Genomic DNA, 25,061 nt, shown 5'->3' with positions numbered 1-25,061 from the left:
GGCTTCGGCGGCACTTCGGCAGCGGGGGGTCTGCTCCAGGTCTTCCGCGGCACCAAAGGACCCACCGCCCACCGCCAAAATGGCACCGAAGACCCCGGAGAGGACCGCCGCCAGGTGAGTAAAAAAAAAAAATAATTAAAAAAGTACCTAAGGCGTGGGGCCCGATTCCAGAGAATTGGGCGAATTGGCCTAAAGCTGGCCCTGACTGACAGAAAAAACACCTACCTTGGCATGTAAACACAAGATGGGGTAGAATTTGGGAGAATTAAAAGTCTTCTACAAAATTATTTTGAACGATTTGAAATTTGGCCTTTAAATCAATCTTCTGCAATATTATTTTAGCATTAAAAATTCTTAGCGCTGGAGCAACTCTGTTCCCACCATATGAGAGGGTAAAACAGAGCACCCTTTGCGCAGAGCTAAGGACCTTTTATTTTAAGTCTTCATGATAAGGGAACCAACAGCCCAAATGACAAAACTTTCTTCCTAAATAAGTAAACACAGAGACTTGTTTTACAAGGTAACCATGATAGGCAGAGATGGTGTCCCTAACCTCTGGCTTGCCAGGAGCCGGGAATGGGTGATAGGGGATGGATCGCTTGATGATTACCTGTTCTGTTCATTCCCTCTGAAGCACTTGGCAATTGGACACTGTTGGAAGACAGGATACTGGGCTAGATGGACCTTCAGTCCAACCCAGTATAGCTGTTCTTATGTGGCCTTCTATCTTCCACTCAATTTCCAGAGAGTCCTTCCCAAAAATCATGAGCTTAGTCTTATTATAACTGAGAGCCAGGTCTTAAAAATTACAGTAAGAAGAAAAACAAGCTATATTTATATACAAATTATTTTACCGGTATAGCTTAGTTCCCCATAGGAAAGGAAATATGCTATACTGGTACAAGATACCTGTATATCATAAAACTGTGTCCAAATTAAGGATGGTACTAGTATAATTATTTTGGTTAAAAAGAAAAACTGTACCCCTAACTGAAAGAGTTATATGGGTACAAAAGAGGTGGTTAGCTCAGGCCTAGCAGAAAATTACTTTAAAAAAAACAAAAAACAAAAACAAAAAAAACACAAGAAACATTCTTTGGGCCTTTGAGGCAAAAAATGGTCATAAACTGTTTTCCTTTGCAAGTCACCTTTTAAGATTTTTCTGGAGTGAACCTTCATGGAATACCAGCAATTGATTTTTCCTGCAACCCACCATCATTTGGATACACATAATGCTTACCAGCATACGTAGAATCTCAGAAATGTAGGACTGAAAGGGAACTCAGTAAGTTATCTAGTTCAGCCCCCTGAGGCAAGACCAAGTATACCTAAACCAGTGGTTCTCAAACTTTTGTACAGGTGACCCCTTTCACATAGCAAGCCTCTGAGTGCGACCCCCCCAATAAATTAAAAACACTTTTTTATATATTTAACACCATTAGAAATGCTGGAGGCAAAGCAGGGTTTGGGATGGAGGCTGACAGCTTGTGACCCCCCAGGTAATAACCTCGCGACCCCCAGTTTGAGAACCCCTGACCTAGACCATCCCTGACTGGTGTTTGTCTAACCTGTTCTTAAAAAACTCCAATGATGGGATTCCACAATCTCCCTTGAAATCTTATTCCAGTGCTTAACTATACACATAGTTTGCAAGTATTTCCTAATATCCAACCAAAATCTCCCTTGCTGCAGATTGAGCTGTTTACTTCCTGTCCTACGTCCAGTGGACCTGGAGAACAATTGATCTGCATCATCTTTATAGCATCCCTTAACATATTTGAAGGCTATCATCAGGTCCCCATTCAATCTTCTTTCTTAGGTCTAAACATGGCCAATTTTTTTTTAAACTCTTCCTGTAGGTCGGGTTACCTAAAGCTTTTAACATTTTTGTAGCTCTCCTCTGGACTCTCTCCAATTTATCCACATCTTTATAAAGTGTGGCACCCAGAACTGGACATGATACTCCAGCTGAGGCCTCAGCAGCGCCAAGCAGAGCAGGACAATTACCTCCTTTGTCTTATATATGACACTCCTGTTAATACACTCCAGAATGACATTAGCCTTTTTCTCAATTGTATCACATTGTTGACTCATATTCAATTTGTGATCCACTATAACCCCCTTAACCTTTTCAGCAGTACTACCACCTAGCCAGTTATTTCCCATTTTGTAGCTATGCATTTGATTTTTTTCCTTCCTAAGCAAAGTGGGACTTGAAAACTGGAACAGGGGGGACTTTTGATACCCGGGGAAATAGGCAGGAAACAGGAAATAGAAATAATAATACAAGCTAATGAATTCCTAGTGATGCTTGATAAATAATGATATTGGTCATGAGCTGAAGACCTGGTTGATTTGATTTTGGGGGAGTTGATGACATTTTGGATTTGATTTTTTTTTTGAATTGGACCTTGGGACAATTTTGCTGAGAAATTGGATTTGCTAATAAAAAAAATAAAAAAATAAATAATCTAAATGATTGATAAATGACTATTTTACTAAATTAATAAAGGGCTTATTTTATTAATTACTAGTTAGGGAAGTGGACTGGAATGGGCTAACATATTTAGGCAGATAAGGGGGAGGGTTAGGTTTAGGTGTTAGGCAGGTTGCAGTTGCAGTCAGAGGGAGAAGAGGGAGAGAAGGGGAGGGAGCTCGTAGGTTTGCAGAGTTTTTAGGCGAGCTGGGAAGAGGTCAGCAGAAAGAGGGGAAAAAAAAAAAAAGGAAAGGAAAAGGGGAGGAAAAAGGAAGGGAGGAGGAGGAAAGGAAGGGAGGAGTCAAGAGAGCAGGAAGAGAAAGGCAAGCGACAAGTGGAGAAAGAAAGATGCGGAAAAAGTTAAGACCAAAGATTTTTTTTTTAGAAGAATAAAAAGAAAAAAAAAGAAGAAGTGAAAATAAAAAAAAAAAAAGAAAAAAGAAAAAAGAATAGGGATGAGCTTGGGATGGATAAAAAATTAAGAGATTACTAATTTAAGAATAATGAGGCTAATGAGAGGCTAGAAAGGGTAATGGAGGAGTGATGAGAATGAAAGAGGGGATGAAGATATGGACGGTATATGATGTAGAGAGAAGAAGGGCTTAGCTTGAACAAAGGTAGGGAGTAAATCGGAGGGGGGATAATCTAGAATATAGAGGAATATTAAAAAATTGGATTAGGATTTTTAGTCAATAATTTATATTAAATTAAAATAAATTACTGGATATTAATTGACTGACTGACTGGAGATTAGCTAATGTAGTAAATAGAAGAAGGGGAAAAAAAAGCCTCAAAGTATTAATCTGTAGTTAGTAGTACAAGTAAAAAGTCATGCAAAGTCATGAAAAAAAAAGTAAAAGAGAGCAATTGGGGCATTAGCAGTGGATGGCATGGCTGATAGATGAGATGGATTTACGAAGGTAGATTTACAGTTTTGAGAGTCTCTTCTTTCTTTTGAGAGAGTTTTAGATTTTTAGAGAGAAAGATTTGGTTTTTCTATATATCTGGGATTAAGGCATCGCATATATCTGATTAAGAATTAAATTTTGAAAAATAAATTGGAAAAGATGGGGAAAAAAATGAAAAGAGAGGAGGGGATAAGGAGCTGGGGAAGGAGAGACTGCAGGGGGGGGGAGGGGGGGGGAGGGGGGGGGTGGAGGGGGGAGTTCAGGTTTCTCAAGGCTTTCTTTTTATTTCGATTTTTATTCAATATTTATATGCTGCTGACAGGAGGGCCAAGAGTAGGAGCGTGATGAGTTTGATTGTTTGGGGGTAGGGGAGTATTTAAGAGGGGAGATCGGATAGGAGGGAGATAGAGGAGATAGATTAGATGGATGGTAAAGTAGTAACATGAACAGGATGATGAGTGAAAAGTGTAAGGTTATGGTTTTAGGATGTTAGGGAATTAGTTATAGACTTTTACTGCTTGCTTAGGGGCTGGGAGGGAGGGAGGGAGGGAGGAGGAGAGAGACTGGTTTAGGCATGATGATGATGGCATAGGCATGTGGTGATGAAAAAAAAAAAAAATAGCTTGCTGTTGGTTTTGGGTTAGGCATTCTAAGTAGGTAGTATAGGGGGTAGGATAAGTATATATAAATATAGAGAGAGCTTGGTTTGGATCATTGTTTTAGTTTTTGGTCTCCATTTGGTCTTAAGAATTTAAGAAGGATGAATTCAAAAAGAAAGGTCAACAGAAGAATGATCAATGGAATGGGAAGGCCTTCGAATGAAAAGGAGACTTGAGAGCTCGTTTGTTTTCCTTTAACCAAAAGAAGGATAAGAGAGATATGATTTGACTCTTTTAAATATATAAGGATATATAAGAGGGAAAGAGAAGGAAGAAGATTATCAGCTCAGTCAGTGTGACACGAGGACGAACGGATAATAAACTGTGTCAGTCAGTTCAGGCTTCACTAACCATCAGGGGAGTGCAATACTGGAACAACAGGGGACAGAGGGGAAAGGGGGGAAAGGACCATGAAGATTATTAGAGATAAGTAGATAAGTTTATGGGAGGGATGGTATGATAGATAAATAGGCTTAGTCAATAGGTCATTCTGGCCTGGTATAACCTTTTCCAGAGGTTTTGCTGGAGAGTCTTGCCATGTGCATGCGGGTTCAGCTGACGCCATATTTGGGGGGGGGGGGAAGGAATTTTCCTCCAGGAAGATTGGCAATGGCCCTGAGGTTTTTTTTTTTCTCCCAGCAGGGGGGGGGTCACTTGCTAAAGGAGTGGGTGGATGCTTATGTGGGCCTGCATCTGCAGGGAGTCAGAGACTAGATGATCATAATGGTCCCTTCTGATCTTGAATTCTATGATTCTATGAAAGCACTTTGCACTTGTCTTTATTGAACTTTATCTTGCTGATTTCAGACCAATTCTCCAATTTGTCAAGGTTGTTGTGAATTCTAATTGTGTCCTCCGAAGTGCTTGAAATCCATCCCAGCTTGGTATCATCTGAAAATGTTATAAGCATATTTTCCATTGCCTTATCCAAGTAATTAATGAAAATACTGAATAGTAACAGATTCAGGACTGACTCCTGCGGTACCACACTAAATACGCCCTCCCAGTTTGATAGTGAACCACTGATAACCAGTCAGTTTCAACCTGCTGCTGATTGATAAGGCTATGAACAGCACCAGAGGCAAGCACTGGAGCTATTCACTTAGGAAGAGGACACAACAACAGAGTCTGGGAGGTGAAAAGTAGTGATAAAAGTAGAGCAGCAAACACACACATACGGAATACTAGCCAGGAGGCTCTGGGATGGGATGAGAGAAAAAAAGGAGAGTAAAGAAATTCTGCTTCTCGCTTACAGCAGCCAGCGGGGTTGGAGAGAGGGCAGGTTTTATAATTATCAGACACTGGCTACCTAGATGCAGACACAAAAGATGGAACACCAATCAGGATGTAGGGGGCAGCCCTCTGGTAAGATTCCCAGCGTCCTCATACTTCCCAGAAGCTAAGGCAAGAGGAAAAAGGGAACTGACTTCTCACCTGGATAGTGCGGCTCACTCATTTTATCTATCTTTGGCTACTACAGTTGCATCCTCTATTAGTACCTGGTAAAACTTCAAGATCAACATGTGAGAAGATAAATGAGACACAAAGATTGAGGAGATAAGTTAGAAAAGAACACCAGTGCTCTCTCTACCATATAACAATTATTCTTATGTGTACAGAATTAATTTTCTGGGAATCCACAGTAAATTCTATTAAATCAGTTTAGAAGAGACATTTGAGGTTGTCCACTTCCAGTCTATGAGCAACAAAGCTTTAAAAATAAAATAGCTTAAGAGTCTAAAGCCCCAGTCCAGCAAAGTACTTTGGGACTCGTTATACAGGTGCTTCAAGTAGCTTGCTGAATTAGGATCTGAAACAGTCACAATACACAACAGCTTATATTTTAAGACAACCAGAGTTCAAAACTGTGCAGTGTTCTAATCTGTTCTATGAACTCTGGCCTTAGCAAAAGTGAATGAAGAATGAACATTACAAGTACTGTTTTGTAAAAGGTATACATATTCATCTACTATATGTTTGTCTATACATGTAGCTAATGATTGTGAATCATAAATTAAACATCTGTTCACATTTTAAAGAAGTCACCAATTTGGAGACAATTACTCTCCCCAGAACATAAGATGAGTGAAAGTTCTGCGATAGGCATAGGTATCCTCCTTCCCCTCAAGTCTTGGAACCACTTTGTGACCAATGCAACAGCAACTGCTGTTTCTAGTGCAACCCTCTCTATGAGGGTTGCAGGGGATGCTGATGGATCTGCAACTACATGGAAAAGGCAAATTTTCAGAGTGATCAATGGGATCTACTCATAGACTCCCTGCCTCTTGACAGACCAAGGAAGAATTCCCATTAGCCTATTTTTCAGAGAAAAACAAAACATCATCCAGATTTTCAGTGGGTTGGACATTAGTTAATAATTGGGCATAGAACCTTTCACCCCCAGGCCACAGATTTAAATCCTTCATAGTTCAATAGTGCCTAAAAGACACTTTTGTCCATAGCTGTTTGGTGGCCTATGTGAAGTTAGCCTAGATCCCAGTGGACAGGTACATACAATCACATAACACAAACCACAACTGGCCACTGTTGCCAGTATAAGCAGAGTGCCAATTAATGAACAGGCTTAGAAAACAAACTATGTTCTCACTGTATATAAATGGTCTTCTCCCTCATCCCTCCAGATCATGATTGATCATATTGGCTACATGATGATAAAAAGCCTACGCACCATTTCTACTAAGAATAACTTTTTTTTTTTTTTTTAAAAGAGGGAAATAAACCCTCATGCTTCAGGGCACAAGCCAATCCCTGGAAGGGCTTAGAAAGAAACTTTACCTCAGGGCAGGTTATTTCATAATTACCCACTAAAAGGTTTCTTGCCTGATGTTCTGGTATCGGCCAGTGTCAAAGACAGGATACTGGACTAGTCTAATCTGGTCAGATTAAATACGGCAATACACATCTTCCTAACAGAGGACTTCATTTACCAGTGGTCTTAATCTGGCACTTTTCAATAGCACTACATTCACTTAAGTTGGATATCTGCACTCTAACATTGTTTGCCTAAGGTCAGCAAGCAGTCATTCTTTTTGCTGTAATGTAATCTAGTGACCAGATAGAATATAAAATTTATTTCCCCTTGATAATGGACAGCTGTTCTATGCAAGTCTTTCCCTTTACTCCCTTCCCTATGCATCATAGCAACCCTTCAATGTAATTTTGGTTTAGGGGGTGTTTATTATAAATTAAGTTATATTGTTATTGTTGTACAGTATCCCATGTGCCTCAATGGGCAAGGGGAGGGCACTATATAAATTACATTTGAGTAAAACTAAGAAGAACTAAAATGCAGGTTGCACAACAACTTTACCACCCAAATCAGTGTCAATGGCCCTGTAGATGTATGATGAGTTATAGACTACCGATTTATTCACCCCAGCAAAGGAGGCCATTATATTGTTTGTAATACCAAAGTCTCAGAAGACTCATGCTTAATTACAATCCATTAAATATTAAAACTATACCTTGGACCCAACCCTACCCCACTGAATTTAGCAGCGTAACTCCTAGGACCAGATCCTCAAAGGTTTATTGGCTCCTAGCTTCCACTGAGAAATCAGGAACAGGCCACATAGCTCAGTGGACTGTGCTGAACTACAGAATAGTATTATTTTGGTTGCAATTTGGCCCAGGGTGCACACTGCTATTTCCAGCAGATTGTCACTCCTGCCATAAAGTTCCAAGTTTCAAGCATCTTACCAGGACTCAGAATTCAGTAAGCTGGTTAGATACATATCTTTTATAAGTATTGACACCACAAGGTAGAACTAAATGGATCTAGTACTGTGAGAGATGTCACCGTTTAGGTGAGAAGTTAAACAGAAGACCTTCTTCTGGTAAAGTGCAAGATGGAAATTTAAGATCCCAGAATATTTTTCCAAAGAAACTGGGGATAATCCCAGTGTCCGTTTTCCTTCTGTCTCAATGAGACATACAGGTTGTTAATGTTTTACTTCACAATTTTATATCTTAATTCATTACCGTTAGCAGTAAATATTATTCTAGTTTTAATTTTAAACATTCTTTTCACTAAAACTGGAATAGAATTTAAACAACAGGAAGAAGAAACTAAATTGTTTTGAAAATATAAAGATTTCGGATCCCAAACAGTTTTACAAGGTAACAGAATTACAGGCAGCACTGGTAGCAATGCCTATAGTTAAGGTTACCTAACATCTTCCATAATTGTTTATAACTTTGCCCAACTTAAATTGTCTGGGCAGAAATTTTATATGCTGGGCATCTGCCTCAGACTAGATTTTTTGAAAGTTTCAGCAAAAATGGTGTAGTCTTTTCAGACAATTAAGTTAGCAGGAAAATTGTAAATGTTTTTACAAAATTCTTAACATCATTTAGCTGAGAAACCTAAGTGCCTTCCTGCTTTAGGACGAGGACTTAAAATTTGGGGAAGAGGGCCCTCCTTTATCCATCAAAACACATAGCTGCTTTTTGACATCCCCCTAAAAATCTGACCAAATTAGGCCAATTTATAAGCTCTGAAAAACTGCATTTTGCACATGCTCAGTAGAGGCTCATTTGTTTGGCAGCTAAATTCTCTGAAAATTCACAGATTCTGTCTGCAGTAAGCATGTTCCATTCCTTTGCAGCTCCTACATGCCAGCTGACACATATCACTCCTGGAGAATGATTATGCAGACTCCATTAAGAGGTTTGCAGGGACTGAGCAGGACTTTCCCTGCAATGTCTCTTCTTGACAGCTGGAGACTGCTGTGGTGCACAGTAACCAAGAGCAGGGAGACAGTCTCTCCTGAACTCTCAATGTTTCTCCTGTTGGCACCATGGTAGTGTGGAGGAGGAAGCAGCCTGACTCAAATGCAAAAGGATGAGGAGCAGAGGGAAAGACAAGGACAAGTTGGGAGCTATAGTAGCCAGAGTGGGAGAGGAAGAGAAGGGAAAAGAGGCAGAAGGGTCTGGAAAAACTAGAGCACACTCCCCTCCAGAACCTGCAATTGAACCCAGGATTCTTGAGTCTCAATGTTCTTGTGCTCGCTCCTAGGAAACAACTGTGAAATCCACTGACAGTGTCTTTCTTACCCCCCACCCCAACATACATGGTCCATACAGAAATAGCAGCCTATTACTACCACCAGTTACTCAGTTAGCTGAAGTGGTAAAGGTCTGTATTGCAGATTTAAAGGCCCCAACCATGCTAATGACCCAGGCTGGAGGGTCAATATGATAAAATTTATTTTCCAGGTTACTTTTTATTAAAAACATAACATAAGAAAGAGCAAATGCAAGCATTCAAAAGTTAGAAAATGCCAGAATTAAGATTGCTTGAGTAACTTTAATTCAGCCCCCGTGTTGTGTATGCACTATGCTACAGTCTTTAATGATATGATCACACTCTATATTTCCCACAGGATCCAAATTAAGTGATGTATTGAAAGCAATCCATATATGTGTTCAGGGTCACTGCCAAATTTTGTTACTCTCAGTGACAAAAAAAAGTATGATTTTTTTTACAGGTTGATTGTGACCACATTTCTTTTTATTAAAATATATCAAAAGAGATCTAATACAATAAATTTCTATTTTGCCTGAAAACCACATTTTCAATAAGACTTTAGGCTTCACGCTAAATTTTCAAAGCTAGACAAGAGGATCAATACACATAAATCCTTTTATTAATTGTAATATTATTTATACATAACATGGACTTCTACACTCAACGACCCCATGCAATACTTTGAAAATATAGGCCAAAGTCCAATTAACAGTCAACTGCTGTAAACGGGGAATAACTTATGTCTTGCCACCCCCATACTGTTTAATTCTATGACTCCAAACAGAGAGATACTTCAGCAGTAACATGATTTTTGCACTTTGTTTGCCATGCATTTTAAAGAACTAACTTGGATCTCCAATATAAGCCATGCAGGACTACTATTCTAGACTATCAGCCTTAGTGCATGTATAATAGTTAATTTTACAAAATACACAATTCATGCTCATATGTTTAAGAGTAGACAAACCTGAATGATTTAGGTCTTAGTGGAAACAGACCTTTTACCTAATTTTTTTCTTGTCAGCCTTGCCAATCTTTTATTAGTCATTTAAAAAGATGACAAATTTGAGGAGTTTAGCTCAAATCTGAGTGTATTTTGTAGTTCCACATTCTAATTCATACACCAGCGTTATTAATTAAAATATGCTTGTTTTTTTGTCAGTCACCTTCGTATTAAAAATGAATGAAAATTCTCCTAAATTATTAAAATTCAGATAAAATGTAACACTTCTGAGGCAAATCCAATTATTCAGAGATAAACTTATATTGCAATTTGCTCAGAACAATAGCTCAATATTTCAATTTATTCTCAAAGTGAAATGAACAAATATTTTACAGGTGTGTATTATATATGCACAAATGTGGTGCATTAACCTCTAAACGCAAATGTGAAAAGGACTCTGAATTTCGTCCTGTGAAGAAACAAGGCAGCAAACTTTGTCTGTAGTTGCATTAACCAATTATGCATCTATTTTTCAACTGAACATTTTCCCTTACCATGCTCTCTAGCTGTCACAAGAAACAAAGGGAAATATGTGAAAGGGTAATTGATGATTAATATCATATTTAGCAAGGTGAGAATGGGCCTTATTCCATTTGACAGAAAGTGTTGCCAACTTCTTCTCACATGGGCCTCTCACATGTCCACTTCCAAAAAGGACATTCTGTTGGTGATCACAAGCACTTTGCAAGAAAGTGTGCACCTCAGACAGGAATATTCTACAATGATTTCAAATCAAGATACCAGATTATTGGTCCACACTGAGCTATAGCCAACATGTTAGTACCCTGAATTAGACAAAGGTAGTCCCCAAGGCAAAGCAAGCGGACACTGAACCCTACAAAAGACTAACCACGAGGAAAGAAAGGAAGGACATTCTCTTGCACCAACACCACCTCCTGAAGTTGTATTCTGCTTTCTTGAACCAGACATCCAGAGAAGGTGGAGTGAAAATCTCTGACCATCAGCTAAGTCAAGCCTAAAGTCTACAATTAAGAGACAGAGGACCAACCATCACCCCACATAAAACAAGCTCAAATTATCTGCAACATTAGAACTACTGCTCAACTAAGACTAATGATGTGATGTAAAAACATAAGAACCTAAGAATGGCCATATTGGGTTAGATCAAAGGTCCATCTAGCCCAGTATCCTATCTTCCGACGGTGGCTAATGCCAGGTGCCCCAGAGGAAATGAACAGAACAGGTAATCATCAAGTGATCCATCCCGTCGCCCATTCCCAGCTTCTGGCAAATAGAGGCTAGGGACACCATTCCTGCCCATCCTGGCTAATAGCCATTGATAGACCTATACTCCATGAATTTGTCTAGTCCTTTTTTGAACCCTGCTATAGTCTTGACCTTCACAACATCCTCTGGCAAGGAGTTCCACAGGTTGACTGTGTGTTGTGTGAAAAAATATGTCCTTTTGTTTGTTTTAAACCTCTTGCCTATTAATTTCATTTGGTGGCCCCCTAGTTCTTGCGTTGTGAGGAGTAAATAACACTTCCTTATTTACTTTCTCCACACCAGTCATGATTTTATAGACCTCAATCATATCCCCTCTTAGTCGTCTCATTTTCAAGCTGAAAAGTCCCGTCTTATTACTCTCTCCTCATAGAGCAGCTGTTCCATACCCCTAATCATTTTGGTTGCCCTTTTCTAATTCCAATAGATCTTTTTTGAGATGGGCGACCACATCCACACACAGTATTCAAGGTGTGGAAGTACCATGGATTTATATAGAGGCAATATGATATTTTCTGTCTTATTATCTATCCCTTTCTTAATGATTCCCAACATTCTGTTCGCTTTTTTGACTGCCACTGCACATTGAGTGGATATTTTCAGAGAACTATCCACAATGACTCCAAGATCTCTTTCTTGACTGGTAACAGCTAATTTAGACCCCATCATTTTATATGTACAGCTGGGATTATGTTTTCCAATGTGCATTACTTTGCATTTATCAACACTGAATTTCATCAGCCATTTTGTTGCCCAATCACCCAGTTTTGAGAGATCCTTTTGTAGGTCTTTGCAGTTTGCTTGGGACTTAACTATCTTGAGTAGTTTTGTATCATCTGCAAATTTTGCCACCTCATTGTTGATCACTTCTTCCAGATCATTTATGAATATATTAAATAGGACTGGGGCCAGTACATACCCCTGGGTAGAGGTAGAGACTCTGAGAGTATATCTACACTATGCCGGCTTAGTTACTTAACCGTAGCTGCGCCGCCAAAATCTCATAGCATGGATGCTGTCTACACTGACAGAAGGGGTTTTTCGTATCAGAGCAGGAACATCACCTCCCTGAACAATGTGTTGATGGAAGCATTCTTGCATTGACATAGCTACCCCCACACTGAGGTTAGGCTGGCATAGCTACATCGGTCAGGGGTGTAGACCAGGCCCAAGAAGACGACAATGTGAGAGTGCTTATATCGCAAATTCAGAGACATCTGAATTCGCCAATATTCCACTGGAGCACAAGGACTCATTTTAATTATTTGATTCAAATCCTACTTCCACTACATAGTACAACTATTTCTGTATCTGTACTGCCATGGAAAAAAGGCAAAGCCAGGAACCATATGAAAGGGTGGGCCTCCAATAAATATGCAGACCCTGTCCCCTCTAACATATACAGGGTTTTGCCACAGATCTCAGGGCATCCACAGGCTGCTGTGTCATGCCATCCAACTACTTCATGGCATGACGAAGCTTGCCTCGTCCCCAACAGGACAAAATGTATACATATGCTTAAATTTACACATCAAGTATTCCCATCAATGGGACTATTCAGTGTGTAAATTTAAGCATGTGGACATCTTTGCAGGATTGGGATTTAAATGAAAACTGTGACTTGAAAATAAGAACATTTCCTGGTCCCTTCAGAGAAACAATGTAAAGGAAAATTCAACCCAACTAACACACTTATAGCTAACTATAAACTAATGGATTCAAATATGAAAGTGATCACATTTGAAAAAAATACCTTTAAAATTCAGGATTTCTCCAAACCCTTAATAGTAGTGGCCTTAACTAAAAGCTTCTGTAACTCATACAAAAATAGTACCAAAAAGAAGCATTGTTAGCAGCACATAACATGTTTGTATATACAGTATGAGCAGAAACAGTTATAACCTATAAAAAATGTGCACCCTGGAATGACCAAATATTATATCCCTCTGTCACCATTCCTCACTTTTCTGAGCATGTTCCTGTAACAAACTAATGCTCTTGAAATGGAAGTGTTTTTAGTCTACCAATTATGAAACTTGGATAACCCAGCTTAAATTGCTTATTTCCCTTTGTAAAATTTTGCCACTTTTGGGATACAAAAATACCATTTGGTGACTTCCACACTACTTCACTCCACAAGCCTTATCAAAGAAGTCTTTGAGGAAATGTTTAGCAGTCATTCATAATGTTCCCTAGTTGATAATTACATCTCACTCCAAAAGTTTGTACATCTGTCACCTACTACCATCAAGTAATAGTTTGTCACCAACGTTTATATAATTTTTCCACTCAAAAATCATGATAATTTGCAAACATTTTCCTGTGTTCCATTCAAATAACCTTTGATCACACAGCATGTTTTTTGGACCTTTATGGATGTCAAACCACCCAAACTCCAGCCCACTCTGTGCACTGCAGCAGCTTTCCTTGACAGAGGGCTGAATGGGAATTCCTTCACAACACATCAATGTTACTTCAGGATCAACAGGGCCGCCCTGGAAAAAAATGCCAAGGGGCTGGCTGTGCTGCCTCCAGCAACCACAGTAACTGCCAAGCCAAGGAATAAGAAACTGAGCCCAGGAATCCAATCCTAGCCACTAGTAACACAATAAACAGCATTACTCACATGGCTAGCAAGAGACATTGTACTTGTCCTACAAATAGCTTGTTACAGAATTCATAACCCCAAGTTTTGTAAAAATAAATAAATGAATAAGTAAATAATAAAAATAGATATACCATAACACATATTTAATCAATAATACATATAAAATGTGTTTACCTTGCACCATTATTTCTAACTACTTCCACTGTTTCGCCAACAAAATATCGATCCTTGACATAAGCAAAGATTTCATCACAGATTTCATGAAGTCGTGAGCGATGGGTTAGGGTGGCCAAATACAGAACTGGAACTATGAGTGCCTCTGGAAAACTCTGGAGATTAAGTCTGGCTTTCTTTTCTGATTCCAGTGCTTCCTGATATGTGAGTCCAGGTTTACCTGTGACAGCACAGCTCCATACAAGGCTGTTACACAGAATGGTGCGTTCAAAAAAGTCACTATAATGAAGAAAAAAAAGAAAAAGAGTGAATAGAATTCTAGATAACAACTACAGTTTAGTCACAGTAATATGGTGTGACATGTTTTCGATCAACTAAATGAAAAACACTCTTTACACGTCTAAAATTTAAACATGGCACTGCTTCTGTTCAAGTTGTAGATTGTAGTATCTCTAGACTTAAATTACAGTCATCACAGTATATCTAGAACACATTATTATTGGCTCCCACTTCATGATGGAATACTTAAAGAGTCATTTTGTCACTTCTGTTCAACCCAAGATTTCAGTGCTTGATAAATCTACTACTATAGGGCCAAACCTTGTTCTCACTACAGTCTACATGCAGCAAAACTCCCTCTGATTTTAACTAGGCAGTGTCAGGCCCTTAGGCCCTGCAAAGAAGCGCACATACACGAGTAATTTTATATATTGGAGTAGTCCCACTGAGTTCAATAAGACTACTCATGGGTGTAAACTTAACACCACCACCCCATGTATATACTTACAAAATCAGCATCTAAAATTGTACAAGTATAAAATAGTCTAGCAATTTTTTTTTCTTAAAATGGTTTTAATTCATTTAAGTTCCAGTTTGCTTTTCAGCAGTCAAAACTCTTGAGTGCTTTTGAGTGTTCTGGCCCATCAATGGGAAAGTTAAAAAATAACACCAAGCCCTTTTTTTACATAGTTTTTGTTCTTTCACTGTTTGCATTGCTCTTATAAAAGCATTAAAATATTTTTTCTGCAGATTCTTCCCATCCCCCTTTTCAATTTGGCAAATATTGATTTTTCTTCCCTTCTTGGTTTCCAATTAATACTGAAATTACCATGGTTATTCTTGTTTACTTCCTGTTTAGAACACCAGCATAATTTCTATAGTATTGATTATTCAACAGCTGTTGCATGGTGAGCCCATCACAATATTTTTGATGAACCTGGCAAAAATAGTGGTTTGTTAAATTAATTTCTAGATGGAAGAGTTGATTTTTTTAAGTAAATGTAGAATTAAAGCCATTTAGTAGATTATAGTTATGTTAAAATACTTCACATAATGTGGATCAACTAACAGTTTGACAGTGCCTTTAAATAAGTATTCCTTAATGCAGTGTTTCCTAAACATTTAAAAGCTGAGGACCACTTCAGCGTAATGAAACCAATCATTGCCGCCTGCCCTCCCCCCTGCAATCCTACCGTGTGTTGTTATAAATTAAGACACACGACAAATTTAACATCTTCTGTGTCATTTCAACTAATCTATCATGCCCCATCCCCAGGGTGTCCACTCCATACCTTGGGATACACTGGTATACATCTTCATAATGTGATACTTTTTTTTTTTTTGGCATGCTTTGATGATGAGCAAATCAGTTAACAAGGGTGACATTTAAAGTATTTATCATTGTCATCTGAGTTAGCACCCAATGAAGTGAATGGGGCAGCTCACACCTCAGAGCTATTGTTTTAGGCTCTTTACACACTCAGTCAGACATCTGTGGATCAGTCACATTTACTTCACCTTTTCAAAGTTTGCATTGCAACCATAACAGCTAGACACAAACACTGTGTACATGAAAGCTCAGACTCTACAGGACAATTGAGAGTCTGGCTGTGTCGCCCAGCTAGTCCTCCTTCAAAATGGGGGCTTCCCACACATTAGCAAAACTTCCTTAAAAGAACACCAGTTTCTCTACTTTGTACATTTCACAGCATCTTTGGTCCCAATTCTTCAAAGACTAATGCACGCGCTTAATTTTTACACTAGGAGTAGTCTTCAATGCATATAGTTAAATATTTACTAAATCTTTGCAGGACTGGAGCCTTTGGTGTATAGTTCCACTATTTCCCTGTCAATCACCTAGTTCTTCCTTTGCTGAGGAAATTCTTAGCATTATCAACTGGCAACCAGAAATTTTTTTTCAAACTACCATATATACTCGTTCATAAGCCAAATTTTTGTAGTAAAAAAGGGAAGCACCAGAGAAGGGGGTTGGCTTATGAATGGGTATAGAGAGGGAGAGGTGGGACACAGCCCCTCCCCCCACAATAGAGGGAGCAAGGAGAGGCAGCACAGCCAGCAGAGCCAGAAGGGAAGAGGTGGGTGGGGCCAGAGTGTCTCTGCTTCTGGCCACGCTGCTCTCTCCCAGCCTCCGAAGCAGATACAGCTCTGGGGCTGGCAGGCTGCAGCCCTGACGCTCGGCCCCACCCCCAAGAGCAGGCTGCGGCCGCACTGCCCGGTCTGGCCCGCCGGAGCAGGCTGCCGGAGCAGCTCCAGCCAGGCCAGAGACATCCTCCTCTGGCCCTCCCCAGATAAGGTGGGAAGGGATGGGATGGGGAGAGTGTGGGGGTGGGGTGTGGTCACAGAGGTTACTCCCCTGACCCCCAGCTTCTTCCCCCAAAAAAACATTTCCCCACCAGTTGCTGTTCCAGCCCGTCAGGGTAAGCAGCTTAGGTTTACCTTCGTGCCTGCGAACACTCGAAGTAAACAAACCATCTCGGCCCACCAGCGGCTTATCCTGATGGCCCGGGAGCCAAAGTTTGCTGACCCCTGAATTATAGAGTCAGCTTATGAATGGGTCATAAAAAAATTTTACTTATCCATCGGGGGTGAGGGTGGGGCTTATAAATGAACCGGCTAATGATCGAGTATATACGGTAATTATTTTTAAAAAGTTTCAGGATATACTATTTAAAAGATGCACTGAAGTTTTTAAAAATTTGTTCACTTGAAACATAAAAATCCAATTTACAGTGTCCCTTTCAGGGCTGCTTTTTCTGAGGGAGTGGTGGGGAGCCCCCATTGGCCTGGAGCGGCGAACCGCAAACCTGCGGACACAGCAGGTAAACAAACCGGCCCGGCCGGCCAGGGGCTTTCCCTGAACAAGCGGCAGCCCTAGTTTGAGAACTACTGATTTAAATGACACCTTCAACTTAAAAAAATAAAAAACACACATCTCTCAAGTAAAATCTACAAGTAAATTTGTTACAAGTGAAAGCTAAGATTACCATGACTGAAACAGATTTGAGGAAAACATTTTTTTTTCCAATCACTCTACAATAACACTTTGTGTATCCTGTTTCTCTATAGTTAGTTTTCTCTTTTGTTTTATGTGGCTTTTTCCACATATCAGCATGGAGAAAAAAATCATTTGCAAAAAAAGTCAGTGTGCTTATAAAACCATCCAAATAGTCACAAAGACACAGGAGTAGGCAAACTTCTTGAAACTACCTTTCAGCTCTCTCTCACTTTAAAAAATTGATTACATTTAATCTTGGCAGCATCCCTTAACTTTAGCTACAAACAGCACATCAGACAGATAATTTATGTCACAGGCCATTAACATGCTATTGTAACATATTAACGATTTCACTGAAACTGGGCCTGAGAGAACAAAAATCCAACATCATGTCAACAGATTTTTAATATTCCTGCACTCCTGCCCCATGGAGGCATCTTTGTGCCATTGCAGTTATGTAAATAGAAGCTACCAATACAGCTAAGTAGTGGCAGTTACAATATTCTATATTAAAAGAAATAGAAAAATAAAAGGCTTGATTGAGCATACTTCATGTTGCATTTAAATTCACAAAAGCAAATACAATTAGAGTTAAAATTGCAATTGTGTCCTTATCACATCCCTTTAGGTTGAAAAGCTGTGACATATATGGCATTTTACGATCACCAACTTTTCCAAGATCTCTGCACCTGAACATGTTGGGATGAAGTTCACATGGAATGGCAGTTGAGGCCCATTAGAATGGACCCTTCAGCCTACATAAACCCCATTTGACTTCCATGGGTTCCACAGTAGCAAAAATCAAGTTGCAATCCAGAGGACTAAGTTGGAGTTCCTTTTGTTGGCGGCCTTTATGCTAAACCATGAATTTGAATGGCATGTTTGTATTTATATTTATAAATGTACAAAGTATTAGCAATGTAAACAGTTAACTTTTTATGCAAGAATAAACCCATTGACAAAATCCTGGGCAAAAGCCTTGAAAAGTAGTTCAATCCTGTTACTAACTAAGTAAAAAGGATTTATTATGAGCCAGATTCAATTAAAAAAAAGAAATTGCATCCAGTTTCTGCACTGAGAATCTTTGTGAAAGGCCGCAGAAGCCTGATTTAGGAGTTTCTGCAGCCTTGTGCAACGGCCAAAATGGTGTGTGTGGTTCTGATTAAATTGAACATATTCAAATGTTTCCTCTTACCCCAAGACCTACTAAATATATGTTTTTATTGTTGAGTGTGTCTAAGAATAAGCTTATTTCAAGGCAATTTATTTTTTTAGAAAGTTTAAAATGCTAAGGAAAGAAAGTTTACTTAAAACAAAATTAAAAACACAAGCATCAAATACTGCAAAATGTTACTTCATCCTGCCATATGCTAAACCCAATGTAAATGATTATTCTGAATTTAGAAAAGAAAAATCTTTTCTCAAGCCAGTCATCTTTTTTTTTTAAATATGGATCCCTGTCGGCATCTAACATACTATGTACAAGGATGCTGGTGTGAATGGCATTTCCTGTGTTCCAAAATATCCTATCTTCAAAAGGGGTCAATATGAAATGCTTCAAAGCAATGTACAAAACACCCCCAAGTGAGCAGTTATGGACTCATCTGCTTATAGTTTCTTCCTAAGATCCTTAGTTAGAGGTTAGCTATTCCCTGAAGAATATATTCCAAAATTCTGGGTTTCTCTTTAAAAAGTAATATACCAACACCATAATGTAACTATATATGCTCTCATTATCCATTTACACATTTTTGGAATTCTGCTAAACTACTGGCATCAATAATATCTGGTATCTATGTGATCCACTGGCTGATTGTGCAGTTGAGTAAAAAGTGTTTCCTTTGATCAGTTTCAAATATGCTGACCTTCAATTTCACCAAGCGTCCCATTGCTCTTCTGAGACAGGGAACTTCTGTTTGCCCTAACTACTCTTTTTATACCATTCATTATTTTGTCTCTCTCTCGTCCCCTCTTTATTTCTCCTCTCTGTACTAAAACATTCCCAATCTTTTCAGTCTCTCTTCATATGGAAGAAACATTGCACGGCTCTGCACCTCACATTCCACCAGATAGTACCACCAACTTTTAAAGGGCTTTACAATTTTTCCATTCCATTTCTCATGCAACCTAGCGTTTGTTTTTTCAGATGCTGCTACACACCAAGAGGTTTTTCATTGAGCTGTCCACAGTGATACTCAGATCTTTTTCCTGACCTGTTACAGTTAATTTAGAACCTATTAAGGTTCTAAACAGACAGAAAACGCAAAAGATCTGTGTGTATTGTGTATGTGTTATCAGCACACTTTTGTACTGGAGCAAGGCATGGACCTTATACTCTCATCAGGAAACGAGGCTTAACAGCTTTCATATGCATTGCCTTTGTCAAATCTTTGAAATCTCCTGGAGGGACAGAGTCACCAACACAGAGGTGCTCAAGCGGGACAGTATACCCAACATGAAAACACTCCTCAAACAGAGACACCTATGATGGCTTAGGTATGTGTGATGAATGATGGGCACATCTCAAAGGACATCCTCTACAGAGAATTGGCATCTGAAAAAAGACACAAAGGATGCGTTTCAAGGATGTTTGCAAGCGAGACCTCAAAGAAATGGACATGGATGTGGATAACTTGGAAGATCATTCTCAGGACAACAGCTTTGGAAACAAGAGCTTAACAAAGGTCTCCAGAGTTATGAGAGGAAACAGTTCAGCTTAGCAAAGGAGAAAAGAGCTCACAGAAGTTAGAGCCCAAAGGGTCGAAAACACCACCTTTAAATGAGACAGATGCAGCAGAAACTCATTCTCTCGACTGGGTCTCTTCAGCCACAGCCATGGCTGCCATAAAACCAATTGAGTGAATTCTTTACCTCTCAGGGTGCATATCCATGGTCTCTCAAGACTGAAGGATGCCTATTACTACTACTACTAGCAAGGTATGTGAATAACTTAAATTATTTCTTCCAGCATGCAATATCTTGCAACCGTCAATACTGAATTTAATCTGCCATCCTACTGTTTAATTCCCCAGCTTTGATAGGTATCACTAAAGATTTCCAGTCCTCTCTAGTCTTGATAACCCTAAATAACTGTGCCTCCTGCAAATTTTGCCATCTCACTGCACAACCCCTCTTTTGTAGATTATAGAATTATGAAATATTATTTCACCCTACTGGAAAATAAGTTCTAGATCACTAAAAAAGTCTTTTTAAAATGCTAGTCCTGCTGTGTTCTACATGCATTAATTGGTTATTATCGTGACAGCTGTCCAGTAATAAAGGGATGATACAAAAATATAAGAAATACATCTCTATTACCGCTGCTAATAGTAATTAGCAAAGTAAATTTGCAGCCAGATGATTTCCAAGTTTGTTGTTTGTACAAACTTGCAGTAATACAAACTCTTAAGCACATAATGTAAACTGAGGTGTCTAACACCTAATGTGCTAGATCCAACCTATATGATGTATTTACTGGTATGTGGCCAATTCAGATTCTCTGCAATCTGGATTTAAGACCTAGAATCTTTTTCTTTTTTTTTTTTAAATGGTTGCAAAGGTAACCTAAATACAAAGCGAGTGTACACTGAGGCAGGGTTGTCTTCCCAACTGCACAGAGCATGAAACAAACAATGGTCTGGAAAGTGTGAACTCCCGAGCCCTCATAAATCGCATTGGCCATGTACAGAGAAGGAAGAAAGGTAGGGTTTCCAAATGCCTTAGCTAATGCACTTTTAAACACCACTCTCACTTAGGGTACACCACAACCAGCTAACACAATTGTAAAGGGGTTAAACTATGACTATACAAGTTGTTAAGTGATGTTTCAAATCATATTGGCTAACTTGATTTAAAAAAAAAAAAAAAACCCTAAAAACATACCACCTTTTCTTCCAGCCTAAACACCACCAGAGACAAAGCAAGGGGAAGAGAAACAGATACAGGCGAACAGGCGAGTGCAGAAATAGCAGTGGTCCAGAAAGTGAGAGAATATTTTCCTACTGAGTGATATCTAATACGATAAATAGTAACTGAAAGTTTAGTTAATACATGAAGTTAGTTAGCCATATTTAATCCTTGAATATATATGCAAAGTATCATCAGATCTGGGGGAAGATTCATTGAGGCCTGAGTGTAGTAAGTATGTAATCCAAAATGTATCCTCCAGCCTACAAACCAGATTTTAAAATGGAATTTAGCCCTTTCCAAAGAATGAGTGACATTCTTATTTTTTTAATCTTCACACCTCTTTAAATGCACCTGGGATGTCAATGAGAGCCAGGTATAATACTTTGATAACAATAATTCTAATTTATAAAAGAAACTTTCAAAATAATGGAATTATGAGAAGTTTTATGTTCTGCAGAAAAACTTGGGTCCTTAAGGTTCCTGCCCTTTACATCCTTGAGACCTTAATGCAAACACTTCTGAACTACATTTCTTAATAAACTTTCTTTCGGGCTTTTATTTTTTAATTCTCTCCTCCACTACTTTGCTCAGAAAACCCTTTCAAAAGTACTTAATCCAACTTCTCTTAAGGTTTTGTTAGGTGAAGTCTATTTGAGTAGCAAAAACAAGTCCAAGCATGAGAAGACTTTAGGTGTGCTCTAATTTCATACGCTGCAAATGAAAGTATTTCTGATTTAATCTCGCTAGGCTACATAGGTTCCCAAGATTTGATTTTTGGGAACATTTTGTGGGTGGATGGAGGTGGTTAATTAACATTCATATCTTAGAAAGAATGCTGGATCAGATTGTAAAGTTAAAAGGGTCAGCTTTAAAAATATCATCTCTCTCTAAAGACTTCTTACCCACTGCTGTTACAAAGTAATAATTATAATCAGCATAAGTGAAAGAGAATAGAAAAAAATAATCGTCTCTGCTTTTTTAATATACCTTGTATATATGACAACACTGTTTCACAATCTCGGTTGGTCTTTAACACAAAAACGGGAAAGAAACATTTTTAAAAAATAGAAAAATTATTGTAAAACTATAAATCTTGGAGGGGGAACCTGAGGGGCAAGTGTACTACTTGAAACCCTGTTGGGTTTGTTTGGGGTGTTTTTTTACTTAATTAATTTCCACTACTTGCATCCGAAGAAGCGGGTATTCACCCACAAAAGCTCATGCTGCAAAACGTCAGTTAGTCTATAAGGTGCCACAGGATTCTTTGCTGCTTTTACTTAATTAAGTTGGTGTTCCTCTGACATGGAGAAGCTCAGTTACTTATTAAGGGGAGCCATAGAAGACCTTAAGAGGCTGCTCTGAGCAGAGCGCCTGCAAAGTGTTTGGGATTAAAGATGCTACCATAATATCCCTGATATTAGTGCCCTCAAGGACAGATGCAACATCCTCCGTCCCCAGCAATCCTCCTCAACCGCAAAGGACGAGTCTCAGGGCTGCAAAGCTGTGTGATGAAAGGCACCCCCCCCCCTACTATTGCTTAGGTGCCCGAGCAACGGCACCAGCAGGGCACGTTCAAGACCGGGAGCTGGGAGTGAGTTCAAACGGTCACCCAGCAACTCCCAAACCGGCAGTGCACTGGAGCTGGCGGGGGCGACGCCAGGGGCTGCCCGCAGCCGCCCCAGGCGAGAACAAGGGGTTAAGTGTCGGGGGGGGGGGCTGAGTTGACGCCACACGCTGCGCCACCCCGGCCCGCCTGCTACGACAACAATAGTGAGGCCGCTCGCACATGTCAGGCTGCTCCCCCCGCACGCAGGGGCCGCCGCTCCCCCGCGGCGTTATTTAAACCGCGGCCCGGCCGCCGCAGTCAGGCGCGCGGCGGCTCAGTGCCGGGCGGCCCGGTGACCGTTGTGCCCCTGCTCTAGGGGCTGTGGGCGGGGCTGGGGCACACACCGAGGCCTAGTAGCCGCCGACATGCGGCTCCGGCTCCCCCGAAGGAGCAGGGGGCCGGGCCAGGCACTTACTGCCGCCCGCTCAACTTTCACTTCCCTGGCGGCCCGCGGCCGATGACACCGCACGCGGGGCAGCTTGCCCAGCTGCTTCCCGCCGCCCCAGGGAGCCCCGGCCGGCAGAGGGGCGGCGAGTGACCTCCCTTCCCTAACCCTGACGAGCCCCCGGGGGTGAGGAGGGCTCCGGGGAGGGGATTCCCCCGGTCTCCGCGGGGCACACACACCCCCCCCCCCGCTGGAGAGGAGTACGGCTCGCCCGCCACAGCGCTCCCAGCGGAGGGTCCCCGGGGCGCCGAGCGGGGAATCCCCTCTCACCCCAGATGTCAGCCGTTCGGGGGGTTAAACTGCCCTGGCCCGCCCGGGGAAGCGGACACGCGGGGGGGAGGGGGGTATCTCTTACTCGTAGTCCCTGAAGATCTCGTTGGTGACCCTGCAGTAGAAGACGCGCTCGTCGGGCCGCAGGTCGGCGGGGGGCTTCTTCCTCGCGAAGGGCTTTCGGTGCAGCAGCGGCATCGCCCCGCTCCGCGCGCTCCTTCCTGCCCCGACCCGCTTCAAATTGGAGGGAAAACGAGCGTGAGTGCGAGCGAGCGAGCGGCGGCCTGGGGAGGAGGGAGCGGGGCCCGGCGTGTCCCTCCCCCCAGGAGAGCCGGGGAAGGAGTTCGGGTCGCGGCGGCACAGGGATCCAGCGGCAGCGGCAGCCTTTTGTGTGCCTGACACGCCGCTGCCTGCCTGGGACTGTGAGGAGGGAGCTGCGGATCCTTCCTCCCCCGCCTCCTCCTCCTGCCTCACAATGGGGCCATGACGCCGAGCAGCAGGCGGAGGCGGCTCCCCCCCCCCCGGAGTCACACAACGTGCTCGGCTCGGGGATACCCCGGCTGCTGCGATCGCGCTTTGTCTCCTCCGGTTCCCCGGCCGCAGGGTCACCCTCTGACCTGCACACGCCGGGCCGGACACCAACTTCCACTCCCCCTTCGCCGCCGCCTCCGCCTCCTCCTCCCTACACAGCAAACACGGGGGGGAGGGGGGAGCGGTGATCACTTCTCTTCCTCCTTCGCTTCCTGCGGGGCTAGTGTCCAGCGGGACTCCCCCCCGCCCACACACACACACACGCGCGCGCGTCTCTGCCGGGAAGGGTATAATGGGGTCACCCTTCTCGCTCCCGGCTGGTGTGTAATGGGGACTTCCTTGTCCGCCCGTCTGGGTGGTGTATAATGGGGTCTCTCCTTCTCCTACCTACCTGCTGTTTAATAGGGTCCCGACCTCTTTCTGCCTTGGTGGGATATGAAGAGATCCTCTCCTCCTCGCTTCTTTTCCTCCTCTTGCTCTGCTGTCTTCCCCCTCAGCTCCTGGGAAGTTTTTGATCTACTTCTTCAGCTCAATGAGGAAGAGCTGCTGGGAGGAGCTTTTCACTTCTCTACCCTACATCTTTATTGGCCGCCCAGTGCCTTCTCGCGTGTGTCACACAGGAAGACAGAGAGCTACATTATTAATTAATGGCTGAGAAGACTCATCCTCCATTTTTGAATTATCAGCCTAAAGATCTATGGAGTGAGGTGGGTGACCTATATGGGGCAAGGACTTGGATCCACCTCATCGTGCGGTACCCAAGCAGGTTGGGATTTTAATGACACGTCACTTGGACACTAGAGAAAGCTGCTGCTAACAGGGGGAGTTCGTGTTCAAAGACGGGAATAAAGACCTTTCAAATTCCGTCTCACATTTTCTTCT

At 41.3% G+C, this 25,061-nt stretch overlaps 1 protein-coding gene across 6 annotated transcripts in view; it reads right to left on the bottom strand.

Moving 5' to 3' along the window:
• Positions 1-24,715, bottom strand: part of BAZ1A (bromodomain adjacent to zinc finger domain 1A) — a 111,259-nt gene extending 86,544 nt beyond the window's left edge. For 2 of the 6 annotated variants that reach the window (XM_039534967.1, XM_039534966.1), the window contains exons 1-2: positions 23,734-24,132; positions 14,124-14,402 (exon numbers count right to left, since the gene is read on the bottom strand). In XM_039534967.1, the coding sequence (XP_039390901.1) occupies positions 14,124-14,402; positions 23,734-23,846 (392 nt within the window). In that variant the 5' untranslated portion in view covers positions 23,847-24,132. Of the gene's footprint in view, positions 1-14,123; positions 14,403-23,733; positions 24,133-24,265; positions 24,411-24,570 lie in introns of those variants that run through there. The other 4 variants (XM_039534964.1, XM_039534965.1, XM_039534968.1 and 1 more) reach the window with 4 other exon arrangements.
• Between the last annotated feature and the right edge of the window lie 346 nt (positions 24,716-25,061).

Source organism: Mauremys reevesii, linkage group 4, assembly GCF_016161935.1.
Source record: "Mauremys reevesii isolate NIE-2019 linkage group 4, ASM1616193v1, whole genome shotgun sequence".
Classification (NCBI taxonomy): domain Eukaryota; kingdom Metazoa; phylum Chordata; order Testudines; family Geoemydidae; genus Mauremys; species Mauremys reevesii.
Note: the sequence above shows the minus strand (reverse complement) of the source record. Positions and strands in the feature narration are given on the sequence as shown.